At 40.9% G+C, this 15,741-nt stretch overlaps 1 protein-coding gene and 1 pseudogene across 9 annotated transcripts in view; one reads left to right on the top strand and one right to left on the bottom strand.

Moving 5' to 3' along the window:
- Nucleotides 1-15,741, bottom strand: part of map2 (microtubule-associated protein 2) — a 134,680-nt gene that overhangs the window by 50,072 nt on the left and 68,867 nt on the right. For all 9 annotated transcript variants that reach the window (XM_049593794.1, XM_049593796.1, XM_049593797.1 and 6 more), the window contains one exon: nucleotides 9,457-9,731. In XM_049593794.1, the coding sequence (XP_049449751.1) occupies nucleotides 9,457-9,667 (211 nt within the window). In that variant the 5' untranslated portion in view covers nucleotides 9,668-9,731. The remainder of the gene's footprint in view (nucleotides 1-9,456; nucleotides 9,732-15,741) is intronic.
- On the top strand, nucleotides 6,179-7,194 carry LOC125899470 (nicotinamide riboside kinase 2-like; annotated as a pseudogene).

Below are 15,741 nucleotides of genomic sequence, written 5' to 3'. Positions count from 1 at the left end.
TACACTCTTGTCATTTTGATGATTAAGAAAATAACTTGATGAGCCTCAGCTGTTCTCCTTGAATATTCAAAGTATTTGAATTATTACACAAATCTGATATCAGAGAAGTCTTTAATTATTTCAGCCTCATGCAGTGTCTGTCCCACATCATTCAGAGCCTCGCATCATCACGTCACCAGACACGAGTCAGACAAAAAGTGTGTGTGTCACTCAGGAGCATCAACAAGGTCGACATCTCATCTTACAGACAAGCAGGAGCTTATCATCATAAACCATGCTAAATGCGAAGGGTACTGATGTTTCTCAGGTCAACTACATTATCACCAAACATTTCTTTATGATCAAATATTCCTTGGCAGTGACTAAGTTTACAAAACTTACTACTCTTTGTATTTAATTGAAACTGTTGGGTTTTTTTTGTTTGTTTTTAATCAATTTAACTATGTCATCTTTGTGTTTCTTCATAGTGCAATTTTCCATTTCTACTTCAGTCATCTCTATATATTAAGGGTCCAACAATCGATCAGTCTGGATCCATGTATCATTTCAATGATTAGAATCCATTATCATTGATGTTAAGTGAAAACACTGATGCATATCATCATCTCTGGGATATGCCTTTATTCTGAACTTCTTTGTCATCATTAAACAGCAGCAGGTAGATCATGGCAAGCTACCAAAAAGATAATAAGGATCATTTTATTTAGGGAAAGTATGGATGAACAGACAAAGCACATGCCATATGTAAACTTAAATCATTATGAAATAAAACAAAATATACCTTCCTGGCCTGGCATCACTTCTTGCAGCAACATTAGCTGTTCTGTTTCGACAACGTTCAGCTGAAAAAACGTGCATGCAGGCTGAAATTCAACCATGCTGTTTTGTTTAGAGATGTGGTGACTTCAACCAACAGTAAGTAAGAAAAAAACTTAAACAGCACATGTCATTTGTTAAGCTATGAGTAGAGGAAATCTCGGCAAGCCGCTAGGCTAATTTATACAGTGTAAAAGAGCTTATGCTAACAATGGTGACTATCAAAAAACATGTGATTTATCAGTGAACCTTGACAGTTATTGAGCCTAATTCAATGATTTTGTTAAATTATGCTGGTGTTACATTTAATGGCTGTTGGGAAACGTTTGCCTTCAGGGCTTCAAGCCAGATAGCCCTGACGTTTCAGGAGCAAGATGATGTTTCGGTTTCTTCCTGAAAGCTAACTTATCTCATATACTGTTTTCTGAGTGTTAGTGGAGTCAACTTAAAGTAAGCTTAAATGCATTTTAGCAGTCACACTTATTTACATTATTTATGTGTTGTTTTTATCTTTTGTGGCTGAAAGGGGAAAGAAAGGGATGGCAACTTTGTCTGTAATCACTTGTGTTAAATGGGCATATAATATCATCTCATATTGATCACAGGCCCCTGAATTGAATCAAATTATAATCATATTGGGTTACGCTCTCTATGATCTATAATTATGAATGTGAATTATAATGTATTTATAATGCTGTATGACTGCACTCATAAAAACACACAATGCTAATGTTCTTGACTAGTTATAAACTAGAGACTGACTGATGGGGCTAATGATGCATTATGAATACCTATACTCACCTATGCACACCTCCACAATCAACTGTAGTAAGGACTCATAGTATGTTTAAATAGTCCATACAGTATCCTAAGTTATCATATGTGAAATATGTATTGATGCATCTCTGATAAAGCATGCTTCATCATAATGTTTCATTGTTGGTGTTAAGTAGAGTGTGATGATGTATTCTAAGTGATTAATGTCTGTTATACACTACTTTGAAAATACTTCTAAAAGACTAAAGTCTGACACCCTTTCACCTCTAGAGACAGTGTGCCATGAGTCAGAGAGTTTTTAGTTACAGAATAAGATTTTTCAAAGACTGGGGATCTTGTAGAGTCACTCTCTGTAACACTGTTAGCTTAAAAAACAGGACAGAAATTGTTGCAGCCCTCAAAATTCCCAGTGAGTATGCTATATGCTACAGTATAGCTAGCTTGCTAGCTAGCTAACCACTGTCTCCATGCCACTGAATCCCTACTCTGTTGCTCTTACTGGGGTTTCTTCATTTGTTTCTTTTTATAAGTATTTCCTTATCCAAACAGAACGGAGTGTACCACATATTACAGAGTGTAAAGCCCTCTGAGGCCAAGTCGTGACTCAGACATCCTCAAACTTTGGATTTGTCCCTTTTTGTTTGTGTCCATACTTCCCACCAGAGCTTCATTTGGTCAAATCTCCTCTCTGCTGCAGCCAAAACATACTGATTCAGGCTGATGAGATGGAGGGACTTTAACAACAGAAAATCTTGTCTGGGCTTCTTGACAGTATGCCCAGTTACTTGCGTCAGCTCAATGACATAGACATCAATGCAATATCCCTAATATAACACTTCCTCGATTTATGCAAGCCAACCACTCTCCAGAATAAACTCGACACCCTTTTGCATCCTTTCTTTTTTATTAACTCACACTGTGTCTTTCTGTCTGCCTCTCTCCATCTTTCTCTTGACCACTTCCAGCATGGCTGACTGACTTTTTCAACTTTGTCTCAAAGGAAAGTCAAGAGGGCAATTTTGTGCTTCAGTAGTTCTTGTTGTGTCTGAAGAGCTTTTCACAGAGAGAGAAGGCTGTGTGAGTGCCAGCATCAGCCCTTCTGTCACCCATCCTGCCCCACTTACTCCCGCCCTGCTCTGCTCCAGAGCGATGCTAATGTATGCTGACAAGACACTCTGCAGACAAACACAGCTTTGGTTGCACAGCTGCTGATGTGATACGTCATTTTCTATGCAGATGATTAGAAAACATACACTGATCATTATCATTAATGCGGATTACTGTCTGTAAAAGCTAGAGGAGAGGGTGAGCTTGTCTTCATGTGTAAGGCAACTTTCATTTGGAACTCATTCATTTTATACTGCAGAGCATCGTTATTAGCTATTGTTTTAAAATTATACTCCACTTACCTTCCTCTGAGAGTGGAGATATTTGTTGGTGTTCCACCTCACTTGATCTCATAATCATGATTTGATGCAGGCTGGTACAAAAAAAAAAATCAGACAGATAGAGCATAGAAAGAATTTCTATCATATGTAAGTCTGCTGTATTCGCTGATGAGGGCCATGAGATGGGAGTGAAAGCACAGCTCTTAATGCTGGGCTGAAACTTAACAGTAGATCATTGGCTTTCCACTCTCAGAGAGACAAGTGCTGTGTTCTTGTTGACATCACTTTCAAGCCATTACTTTGAAGTTGGAGGGAGGCTGTTTACAGCTCTCATATCTTTGATACGTGCTAATAATGACCCAGAGGAACACATGAGGCCTTGGCAGTTGCTAATTATGTTGGCCTGAATGGTAGCCTCTCGTATTTATCAGATAGCAATGTTGAAGCAATGTGACACAATTGTGTCATCTTTAACAAGGGGAGGGCCAAATAATTAGCAGGTATACGTGTTTAAGACAAAACTTGCTTGATTTCATTGACAAGAACTGACCAGATTTGGTTATTTTTTGAGAAAGGAAATCTGCTTCCCCCCCCTTGTTTTTCAAAATGGCTACATGACATGGTTTCTTCTCTACATCTGTTGAACTCTCTCAACAAGTCTTCTAAAAATCTGGGGACTCTTTATTGAACATATTAAAAGGGTGAGGAGTAAAGCTGACCAACCACACTGGACTGCTTCTTTGCACCGGACTGTACACTGTGCTGTGATCTGCCAGGACACTAGGTCTCCATTGGACCTTTCCTGACCACCCATGATCTTTACCCCATGAATGCCATCTTTCTGCCTCAACATTCCTTTGGACATAGTACAAACTGGTGTATAATTGTACTGTTTTTCCTCTGGCTGGCAGCGTGTTATCCTTTACCTTATCATTTCTTATCATTATTACCATTATTATTACTACTACTATTATTATTACTTATTTATTTTTTATTATTTTGTTTTCCTCATCATCTTTTTCCTTTTTTCTGTCCTGTTACTCCTATGTCACTGTTTGTGTATTGTTTAAACTACTTAAAAAATCTATTAAAACTCTATTTAAAAAGGAAGTTGACCAGATTACATGCTGCAGAGTTGTTGATCTTGTCCTACTTGAAATTAATTGGGGAAAAATAGTTGATTATGGTTAAAAAAATTATAGGCCCAAAAAAAAGTAACTTTAATTCATCAGACACATCTTGACCCAATATGACAAGCCTGATAACAAGAAAACACTGAAATGTGAGTTGAACTGAAAGTCCATTTTACAAAACAATACCACAGTATACCACAGGATATAAGAGTTAATTATATAAAACATTAAAAACACTAAAAAACATAAAATATACAGTAAAATAATATTAAGGATAGATTGTTGTATGATTTGTTTTGTTTCTCTTCTTTGTCAACAAAGCCAGTGTACTCAAAAGAAATAACTGTTGACAGACAGACAGGTAAGCTACGAGTGTCTACCCACACATTATGTTTACTGGGAAACCTGTTGACCCATTTGTGGTGACAGTACACCAACAGACAAACTAGAATCACCGCCTCGCAGTTCTACTATGCCTCTGCCAACCAGTCAAGTTGCAATTTACATTTCATGTCTGTTCAGATTCTTATGAAGCCCTGACAGCAGACAATGTTTCAAATATGGATGATGCAAAGAAGCTACAAATTCTAAACCAGCATGCTTCACACACATCGTCAACCCTGCAGCGCAGAAGATCTATGCAGTCACCACAGTTTCAAGATGAGCACCCAAGATCAGTGTCACCAATTGAATATCAGACCAAATGTCTCCCCTTCTGTTCCTGAGTTATGGTGTTGAACCATGCCCAGAAATCTGTTTTTGCAGAACATTCTGATGTCACAGTGAAGTCAACTTTCGACCACCAAAGTCGCATCAGTTTATTGTTTTCAGTCCAAGTGGACGTTTGTGCCAAATGTAATGAAACTCCCTGCAGTTGTTCCTGAGATATTGCATTCATGAGAATGGAATGGATGTGAGGTCATAGTGACCTCTGACCTTTGATCACCAAAATCTTATCAGTTCAGTGTTGAGTTCATGTGGACAGTTTGCGCCACGCGAAAGATATTCCCTCAAGGCATTATTGAGATACTGGGTTTACAAGAATGGCATGGATGGACAGATGGACAACCCAAAACATAATAACTCCAGCCATGGCTGTCACCTGTGCAAAGGCATAAAAAGACATTATTAAGGAAGGTACATGTCTAAAAGTACTGGACAATGATGTTTTTCAACACTGTCTATATAACTGTTACAAAAATAAATGGTTATTATGTACAATCCAAAAAAATAGAAACTAGACAAAAAAAAAATATCAAGCTATATTTTTCATAATAGTCGGCTAATCTCTGAATAGTGGTTTTTGTTTCATAGTTTCTTGTCATGAACCAGTTAAAGGGGAACTAATGTTTTTTTCAACCTATCTATCTACTTTTGTCTAAATGAGTGATAGGATGTTCAATATTTGACATTTCTCCAGTACTAAGCTAGAGCTGTCCTGCCTGTGCGCGCTACATCAAATAAAAGGGCACTCAGACAGCGTCAAACAATGTCAAAATACAGCCACTAAAAGTGCATTTTTTTCCACACAGATAGATTTGGATTATTAGTATAATTATCTGACAACATAACGGAAAGGAGAAATGAACGTCTGTGTTTTCCTTTAGCTGGATTCAGACATGTTCCTCTGCCTGCTGCTGCTCCCTCCCTCTCCTCATCCGCTCTTCAGTTTCAATGAGCTCTGCGTGCATGTACGTCCGTCTACTCCGTGTTCAAATAAATACGGGAGGTCATCAAATTCAAATGGCTCATCCAGATCCAGTTGGGCAAAATCGGGTAAAAATCCAGCCATGACTACTCCAAACAGAGTAACTCCTCGCGTTTGTAAGGTCATTCCAGTGGTAACTTCCTGCAACAACTCAAATCTCGCGAGATGTGAGATTTCAGAGCCAGACTTTCACTCTCTGTTTTGACTTGCCACAACGAACATGTCCAAATTTTGACCCGATTTTGACCAACTGGATCTGGATGGACTGTATTTATTTGAACACGGAGTACACGGACATATGCAGAGCTCACTGAAATTGAAGAGCGGACGAGGACAGAGAGGGAGCAGTGTTACTTTGGTAGAACATATACTAAAATTGCAACAGGCAGAGGAACATGTCCGACTCCAGCTAAAGGTAAACACTGACATTCATTTCTCCTTTCCGTTATGTTGTCGGATAATTATACTTACAATCCGAGCTTATCTGTGTGAAAAAAATGCACTTGACGTTGTTTGACGTTGTGTGGGTGCCCCATTATTTAACATAGCGCGCGCTCATGGGCTGCAGGCAGGTCAGCCCTAGCTTCGTACTGGAGAAATGTCGAATACTGAACATCCTATCACTCATTTAGACAAAAGTAGACCGGAAAATAGGGCCCAGGTTGAAAAAAAAAACATTAATTCCCCTTTTACTGATGTTTTAACTTCTTTGTGACTTTTTTTTTGAAGACCTTTGACCATCCGAAATAATGAGGTACATCATCGGCATCAGCGACGTAACCAATGAAGGGAAAACCACCTTCACCAACCAACTGATCAAGAACCTGCCCAACTGTTGTGTGGTACAGCAGGATGACTTCTTAAAGCCCCAAGATCAGATTAAAGTTGGTAACGTTGCCTTTAAGCAGTACGATGTCATCACCGCTCTTGACATGGACGCCATGATGGGTACGATCTATGCGTGGTTGGACAACTTGGTGAAGTTTGAGAAGTCTCATAGCGTCAGTAATACCCTGCATACTGAGATTGTCCCAAAGTCTGACCACAGGAAGGAGGAGACTCACATCCTTATTGTGGAGGTTTTTTTTGTTTTATACCTACTGACCTCTGATTGACCTGCTCAACCAATGATACTTTAAGAGGAGGTGCTCTAGGAACTACACACTGCCAGATCCTGGCCTCTTTGACTGCCACGTCTGGCCCATGTACTTGAAACACAAGAAATAGAGAATTTTCAAGACTGAATGATACATAACTAAAGATGGGCATTGAGGGCATAAAAATGGTCAAAGGGCAACGAGCAGTGATGCTTAAAAACAATGTTATCAGCCTTCAAAGGTGGTGTCAGTTAGTTACCCTAAAAATGGGGAGATGGGAGGTTAATTGGGCTCTTGTCATCGCATACTAAATGGTCTTGTCATTGGCAAGCTAAAGGCGAAAAGAACAAAAGCCCTGGCAAAGTAAATTGTAGGGGAGCCGTTTCCATGGCTACACCATTGGTACATTATTGTTCTTGTCTCCAGGGTGTAAGTGAGGGTGGGGTTGGGGGGGTGGGGAGTAGAGAGACGGATTTTATGTGTTAATTATAGCACTGTTAATAACAGTATGTGATTCTAGTGAGGACTCAGTGCTGCAAACCCACGCACTAGAAGAGACAGGACACACATGCACAGATTCATATACACATATAAACACATCACGTAACAACACACACACACTGTCATAAGCCATAGACAAAGCTTACACATGCACTCGCACACTTCAACACACACACAAACCCTACAATTCATTGAAGGATAACACACACACACAAGCATACTTCAGTGTGCACGCACATAACCACACTTACACAAGCCCAAACCACACACACTTGAGTACTGGAAATGCTCATACTCTGTTATGGTCTCTCCTCTCCATTATCAAACTGTGAGCACTGCTTTCAAAGACAAGACGAGCTGATCTGGTTTGCCACAACTGAGACCAACTATAGTTCTTCTACACAAACTGCTTTTCTGTGTTGTTATTGTGCCAGCACCTCTGGACACAAAATGAACAACAATAAATGAACTCACCAGAAGTTAAACAGTGGCTGAACTGTGTCTTGTGCTTGCCTCTCAATTAAAAAAGGCCCCCTTTACATCCTTTACAACTGACAAACATTACTGATATGTTTCCCATTCTCCATGATTCTGTTGATCCACTGGCTTCCAGTTGTCTTTTAGATAAGCATGTTTTACCTGTTGTGAGCCCCATGGTAACACTATAAATTTATAATTCACACCAAAACAATCAAAATTGATTAATAGCACTACAGATAAAAGGAAAATTATATTTCAGATTTTTGGGATGAACTGTCCCTTTAAGTCACACTTGACTCTCTAGGGGTGCCTTTATGGTTTTGGGTTAAAGGGCAGCAACCACAAACCACAACATCCCAAGTTTGGGTCCTTAAACATCTGCGTCCCATCGACATTGTGCCTGGCGTAGGCTCTGTGTGTTGACCTACGCTTTAACCTGAAGTGTACCTCCCCAGAAATGTCACTACATGTTGCGGCAACGCAGACCTCCTGTGTATTTTTGTAAGATGAAATCATTTCCCTCAGTGGAAACAAAGCTTAGGGTATTTACTATTATTTCACACTTAGGAAACAATTTATTGTGAGGACAATAAAGCCTCCATAAAACAGCATTTCAAGTCTTGTGCGATTTATCCTTCCGGGATTATACTTTGTTATTTATCCTGGCTTCATAGTAGAGGAATGCTCCGCTCATTGCTATATTGTTCAGTATAAGACAGCTGTTTTGTCGGTGAACCTTGTGAATTGTGATGGAGCTGCATTTTATAATGTGACCTTTGTTAAATGTTGCTGTTGTCCCTGGCTTCATATGAGCAGAGGAAAAGTCAGCTAGCAGCTCAGCTAATTCATACAATGTAAAATACCTTAGGCTTGTGCTAAAAACATTAGCATGTTGTATTTGTTGGGGAACATGTGTACAGCAAAGGACAAGTGCTTTGTCTGTGAATGCTGTGAGTTAGTTAGTTAGTGAAGCCAATTTGTGTACCTGTGTTTGAAATTGTCGCTTTTAAGCCATGTTTGTTGTGTGTTTTGGGTGTGTTTTGAATCAATCAAATTTTTCAGCACTCCACAGAAACCCCATCGCAGACTAGTGGTTTGTAGGTGTAACTGCAGAGTGACACAGACACACCACTGCAAAAGTATAAATGCTCACAACGGAGTAGACCACATATGTAGGCTATGGCGTAGGCTCTGCATAGAGCTGACACACAAGTATAAATCCGCTGTTCTGCTGACTCACAAGTAAAAGTGTAAAATATCCCATGATACTGACTTGGTCTGTCAAAATGACAAGACTTCTAAAATTCTGACCTTTAAGTGGGGCCACATCTGTTTTACTTCTCCTTCCTGGCCCAAATGTGCTTTCACAGGATCTTTATACAACATATAGTAAATCTCTTTTCCCCCAACACAACCAGCTTGTTCTTCAGTGATTACAATGCTGCTGACTCTATCACATCCTCTTCTTTGAGCTATCCATAAATGTAAACAGATGCCAGATGAGCCTCTAAGGAGATGTAAGACATAAAAATCTGAATACTATAAATATGTCTTACCTGCAGTTATAGCAGGGGCTCCAGTTAGCTCTCCATTGAATCCATTCTCCCTGGCCGAGTAGGGGCCTGTGGCCATGTGCGCCCCACCAGGCTGGCAGGTCCTGTAGGCGGAGGAAGAGTAGCCATTGGCTCCATGGGTGCCTGTAGGCTCCTGCCCCCCTGATGGGTCCCACTGGGGGGCACCATCTTCTGGCTGTCGACTGTCTGCCATGCTGGTGCAAGCTAGCAGCAGGGGAGGGTGGGCAAGGGGTGGGGTCTCTCCTTCTGGCTTCTGGCTGAGAGACATTAAGGGATGGAGAAGGGAGGAGTGAAGGCGAGGCATGGTCAAAACTCAGCATGTCAGTGTTATTAACTGCAATGTTAGCAAGGTTTCATAAAGGAGAATGAACAGTGTGCAGACCAGAGAAGGCTCTAGGACACGCTGCATCAGTCACATTCACAAATCTCTTTTTGTCAGTCATAATCCCTGCTGCAGCTTCACCGAGCTTCACTGTCAACAATTCTGAAAGGGCATCTGTGCTTGTGCGAATTTGTGTGTAGGTGGTTGTGTGAAATATTGTCCTTGGCTGTTAGCGGGCAGGTGACAGCCACTGGATTAAACTCTATTGATTTGTGTGTGTGTAGTGACTCATATAGCCAGTGGCCCAGGTGGAAATCACAACTGGAAAATGAACAGAGCACAGCTTGAATTTGTGTGACTCATGCAAGGTTGTGGGGATGTGGGGAGGGCACTGATCAATCTAACAAGATCCAGTTCAGCGTTGGACAAATTGTTTGACTCAGGTAGCCTTTGCAGTGTAATTCTATCAAAAAATCTAACAGAGACTAGTCCAAATTCAGAACCTTTAAACGCTTGGAATGAAGGACAGGGATTATGATCTGTACAACAGGTATTTCTAGTGACGACCAGAACCTTACATGTACATGAAATCCCATGCAGAGACCAGATGATTGATCAGTACAGCATAGAGACGAGATCAAGCAGAAGCAAAAGGGGGGAAGTATTGATCAACCCACAAAACTGCCCGGGGCACGAACAGGCAGTGAGATTCAATGATCTCTTGGACAATATTGGGCAGAAGGTGGGGGAAACAGATGAATGGGTTTTAATGTAGCGTAAGATCAATACAAAAGGTTGTGTATGTGAAGTCCTTTACTCAGGCTCTGCTTCTCTTCTGTGGAAAATTAAGTTAGCTGGATAAGTCTGTTAACCATTTTGATTATATCTCATTTTTATTTGCAGTACATTGTTCCACTTTCTTCCAAGATATTGACACTGATATCAGCACATTTATCTGAGGCAGTGTTGGCATTCAAACACTGAAATTAATGTGGCATTGGAGTGAAAGGACAGAAAGAGAGACAAAGGCTAAGAGAGAAAAAGACAATTTTGAACCCCCGTGCAGACCAGAAGAAAGGAAATGCTTTAAAACAGAATTCATGATTTGTGCAGGAGGGCTGTGGCCGGTGGTACTTGAAGCAGTTGCTGAGCAGCCTGTGTAGTTGTGCATAAGGGGATGTGTGAAGGAGCAATTTGTCATTTAGCTCTGCAGTCCACAGAGACTCAGAGACTGAAGGGAAGTCTGCTGGAGAAAACAGGAGTCAATAACTGGAACCAAGGCACTGCTACAGTGAGCACTAGGCACTGCATTCACAATGCATTAAATACTACCGCTTACTGTCAGCACACTGAGGGCAAAGAACAGAATGAAATAGAAAAAAATGCCTGATATTTGTGAGAATTGTGAACTCATTCCACTCCAGGTCCATTTTCATTGTAACACTGCATCCACCGATACCTGTGGGGGAGGGGAGTTTGAGTTTCCTTAACCAATCACTAGAGACCCACGTATCTGCCTGAATCTAACGTCATTTTGAGTCCACACTGATGCATAGCCATGCCAACATACCTGTTTTGTTAGGGTTTTAAAAGTAAAAACAAACTATTATGTCTGGCGATATTGAGAACCACGTCGATTAGAACAGCCTCAATAGCAGTGTCTATCTTGTCTATAGCGCTCAGTGTTGTTGTCATTACTCCTCATTGGCTCTGGTGCACTGCTTAACAACACATGACAACAGTTTAAGAATGGCTTTAGTCTGGCCCATGGTACTGATTGGCTTATCTTTAGCACCACCGTGGCAATCACTGGATCATTTTTGTTTTAAACAAGAAACCTCTGTTTCCTGTCATGATGCCAAACAAATCAGTCATCTTAGTTGAGTGAGCAGTTTCCAACGTCGGGACCCAGGCAAAAAAGAAATGAATGGCAACTAAAAAAAAAAAAAAAATCCACATTTTTGTGTTTGAGAGCAAAATAACCACAAATAGTTTGAAAAATTAGATTACGGTTGATCCTTTGTATATCTATTGTCAAAATAACCAATTCATTACCTATGCAAAGTGCAGCTGAGGCTGATGGGAGTGTTATTAGGTTTGCAATTGCAGCCATAAAGCAAAGTATTGGTCAAATTGCTGGCACAAAATGAAGAGTCTGGGGATCATTAAAATTGTTAAAATTCATCTTTTGGGGATTATGAATGTCTTTTCCAAATGCATTCGATTGTTGTTAAGATATTTCAATTAAAACCAAAATCATCAACTTCATTAATTCCAGTGATCACCATGGATATCCACCCAGTAATTGTTGAGATGTTTCAGTCAGGACCAAAGTAACAGACCAACTGACCCAAAGAATAACACTGCCATCCCTCGAGCCATTCTGTTTTCCACAGAGTCATGCTGTTGTCAGCCACACTGAGGGTGAAAACAGACAAAGCCTGAACAAAGAGCTCAAAGCTGAAAAAAAAGCAGGTTGTTGCTAAAGCAGGAAGATAACATATGAAAATAGTAGAAGCTGAAGGTCATACATCATCCTCCAAGCTGCCTCTTTGTGTTGGAGTGACAAAACTGATGAAGTTGTTGTGAGCTAGTTTGTCAACTTATCTTGCATTTTGGCTACAGTGCAGACATGATGGATGCAGACCGTTCGGGGTGTGGATGCGCCTTTCTTTTCTGGCTACACCTGCAGAGCACATACAGTGCCGGGTTGTGTGAGCCATGGGCAAAACAAGACCGTGAGCTTTTGTTTGGGGATTGTGTGGGATTGTTCTTTCAGTTTTTGGACCCAGGACAGCACTGTGAAACTTCTTCACTGAGATTGTGTAAAATAGCTAAATAAACATCGACAGACTAGAGTAGGCTATGTAAGGGATAAAGATCCTACGCAAGCGCTAGGTAGTAATGTACTGGTAAAACAAATGCTGACAGCGTGACCAAAACCTCTACATGAAAGCCCTGTTTGATACAAAGTAGCTCATTTATAGTATGGCTAACTTCCATATCAAATAGGATTTTAAATTGACAGGAAATACCAATTTAAAATTTGGCATTTCATTAACTTGTTGTTGGCGTTACGGAAAGTAGCAAACAAACTAATTTCCCACATTCCCAACTGTCAGTTAAAAACTTACACTAATTGAGCATAGCGTTAGTTCAGGCAGGACGCGATGTCAAGCTCAGCTCACATCCCAGCTACATCAGCTGATCTCAAACAGCCCAATCAACTGATGGAGTAGCTGATTGATGGAAGGGAGTCAGCTGATAGATCACATGATTCCTTTCTATGCAACCAATTGGCAAATCTCATTCAGGGCGTCCTATTTAAACTGCTCTGGCCTGCCGACTGTTGCTGCTTCCTCTGCAAGCCACTTTGGAACCCGCCTCCACCCCAGCTCCAGAACAGAGCCATACTGCCAAATATAATACTGCAAATGGACAAAAAAAGTTTTCTTTGACTAAAGTGTTTCTGACTGAAAGCTTTTTTATAATCCCTGACATTCTGATTAGCAACTGTAATTTAACGACATACTCTTTCTCAATAACTGTAACAGATACTTTTTTAAAACTGCGTTACTCCATTACATGTCCTTTATTAGGCATAATAATTCCATGCTATCGCTCTGGCATGGATGCTAAAACGGCGCTTCGGTTGTCATGGAAATAGATTGCGTCCAACAATTAACCACAAAATGACAAACAAAACAAAAAACAGAGTCACACTGGCTGGAGTGGGGCTTTAAAAAAATGTTTCAATATTACTAATATAATTAATAGTGCTATGTAACAACCGGTCTATTCTATTTAAAAAAAAAAAAAAAAAAACGGATTTGGAAAATGTCGAGTGGTGATGTAAGTGAAGGGCCGTATGAGCTCAGCTGACAGATGTGTGGGGTTACATCACAAAAAAGGTTGAGAACCACTGCAATAGAATACCACAAGGAAAAAGCATAGAAGAGCAGAATAGCATTAGCCAGATGGAAAGAATAGAATAGACCCGAGCAGAATATGTGACGGCTGTAAGCCCCTTGCAGCCTAAATGGATCAGAGTCAGGAGTCAATGGAGCTTTGCATGACTCAGCTCTGAAGGGAACATCAGTGTGAATGAAGCCTCTACAGAGACCACAGCACACAACACCACACGGTCTCCTCATAAAAATGCTCACCCTCTGTCTCTGTCCAGAAGCCACAGCAGTATATTATGTAGCGCACCTTAATTGTCGATGTCCCTTCTGCCTCTTGTTCCATCACTGTGTCCCTTATCGAGCCTCTATTGAAGAGCACTCTCAATATTAACAGAGTCATAAAATACAGAGATGAGACTGCTGTCCTAATGCTGTCTCATTGCTGTCTGTCTGATAATGAAGGTCACTTTGAGCTCTGTGGCTGATTTCCAGACCCTACAAGATCATCCTGACTGGTGGCCAGGCTGGGGGTGTCAGTGGTGGTTCATAAAGGGGGGAGCGGCTTGGCCTGGAGAGCTGCTGTGTGCTACACTGTTTATGGTTTGAATGTTTGTGAGCGAGGACGTGCAGCATGTGTGAATGAAACAGCACCACCTGCCGGGTTAAAGCCTGAAAGAAGACAAGTGGGGCCATTACAGAGCATTATGAAAACTCAGCATGCTGGGTTTGGAGATTAGAGAGGCATTAGGAAACATTATCACGTGAAACTACGCCTTTCCCATCGGCCTGAAACACAAACTGGGGCTGCAATGCAGTACAGTGTCTCACCCCTGCTAATTAACATGCCATGTATTTACACCATATTCAAAAACAAAGCACTGGTGTAGGGTACAGTGTAAAAGTGAGATTGTTGAGGGAACTTAGTGAGGAGGGAAGTGGAGATGGTTGATAACAGAGCAGAGGAGAGGAAAGAAAGAAGTGTCTTGTCAAGATCATTTTAGAGAGGAAAAGATGGAGACAAGCGAAGAGCAGAAAATTGTAGATCACAGGATACCAGACAATATATATTGTCTCGATAATATACTGTCCTCAAGGCACTGTGTCCAGTGAGGGGTGAGACTGTATGAAATGGCGATATGATCAAGTTAGACGTGGAGCGTCTCAGTAGACAGCAGGTCTGTTGCACTTGGCAAAAAGCCTGTGGCACTTTGCCAGAGGGATGGCTGATACTGATTCCCTCTCTCTGTCTCTGCACCAGGGAAGAATGGAGTTGAATAGTGAGCAGATGCTGGCCACTGCTGCTACTGGACATTTTGGATAGTGATTTATATCTCATTAAGGTATTACAGTAGTGTTATCAGCATGTAAATATTAGCTTTAGATCCAAGTGTATTGCTCTAGAAAGAAATCACTGATTTGATTTCATTAATTAGTGACTGGCTGTGAACCAAGCTTGCTTATATAAGTAAATGCACCTCCTCTGTGAGGATTTTTTCTGCTATTTACAGTCATTCTTGTCAAATGTGTTTTCAACAGAAGCTAATCAAAGTGGTTGCTTAGCAACACGTACCTATGTATGAGTGCGAACAGTGATTATTGGTTCACATCTGTTTGACAGTGCACACTAATAATTCATGTACTAAGGCAGTGTATGCCTCTCTAGTTTCAGCCTGCCACACACTGCAGCCTCAAACTGCTACACATCCTCAAAGTGTTACGAGTGCACAGAAGGTTGAGTTTAAAGGTTCGGCGTCTCTGCTCCTTTTCACTTCCTGCATCCTGGCAAAGTGATCATGAATCAGAGAGACAAGTTGATTTTTTCAACACACAGTTGATGTAAGGTGATGAAAATCACCCAGTCAGTACATTGCATTTTCTACCCTTTTGCAAGGCTCTGGCGCAGTATTACTGGATTACTTTTTTTTTTTTTTTTCCCAGGAAACCTGAAAAGCCTTCTATGGATGCTGCAGGGGGCTATTTCTTCACATTGTCCTCAAAATAGACCACTCAGGATACTTTTCCTCCCCGACTCTGTCTGGC

This window comes from Epinephelus fuscoguttatus, linkage group LG13 (assembly GCF_011397635.1).
Source record: "Epinephelus fuscoguttatus linkage group LG13, E.fuscoguttatus.final_Chr_v1".
Taxonomy (NCBI): domain Eukaryota; kingdom Metazoa; phylum Chordata; class Actinopteri; order Perciformes; family Serranidae; genus Epinephelus; species Epinephelus fuscoguttatus.
Note: the sequence above shows the minus strand (reverse complement) of the source record. Positions and strands in the feature narration are given on the sequence as shown.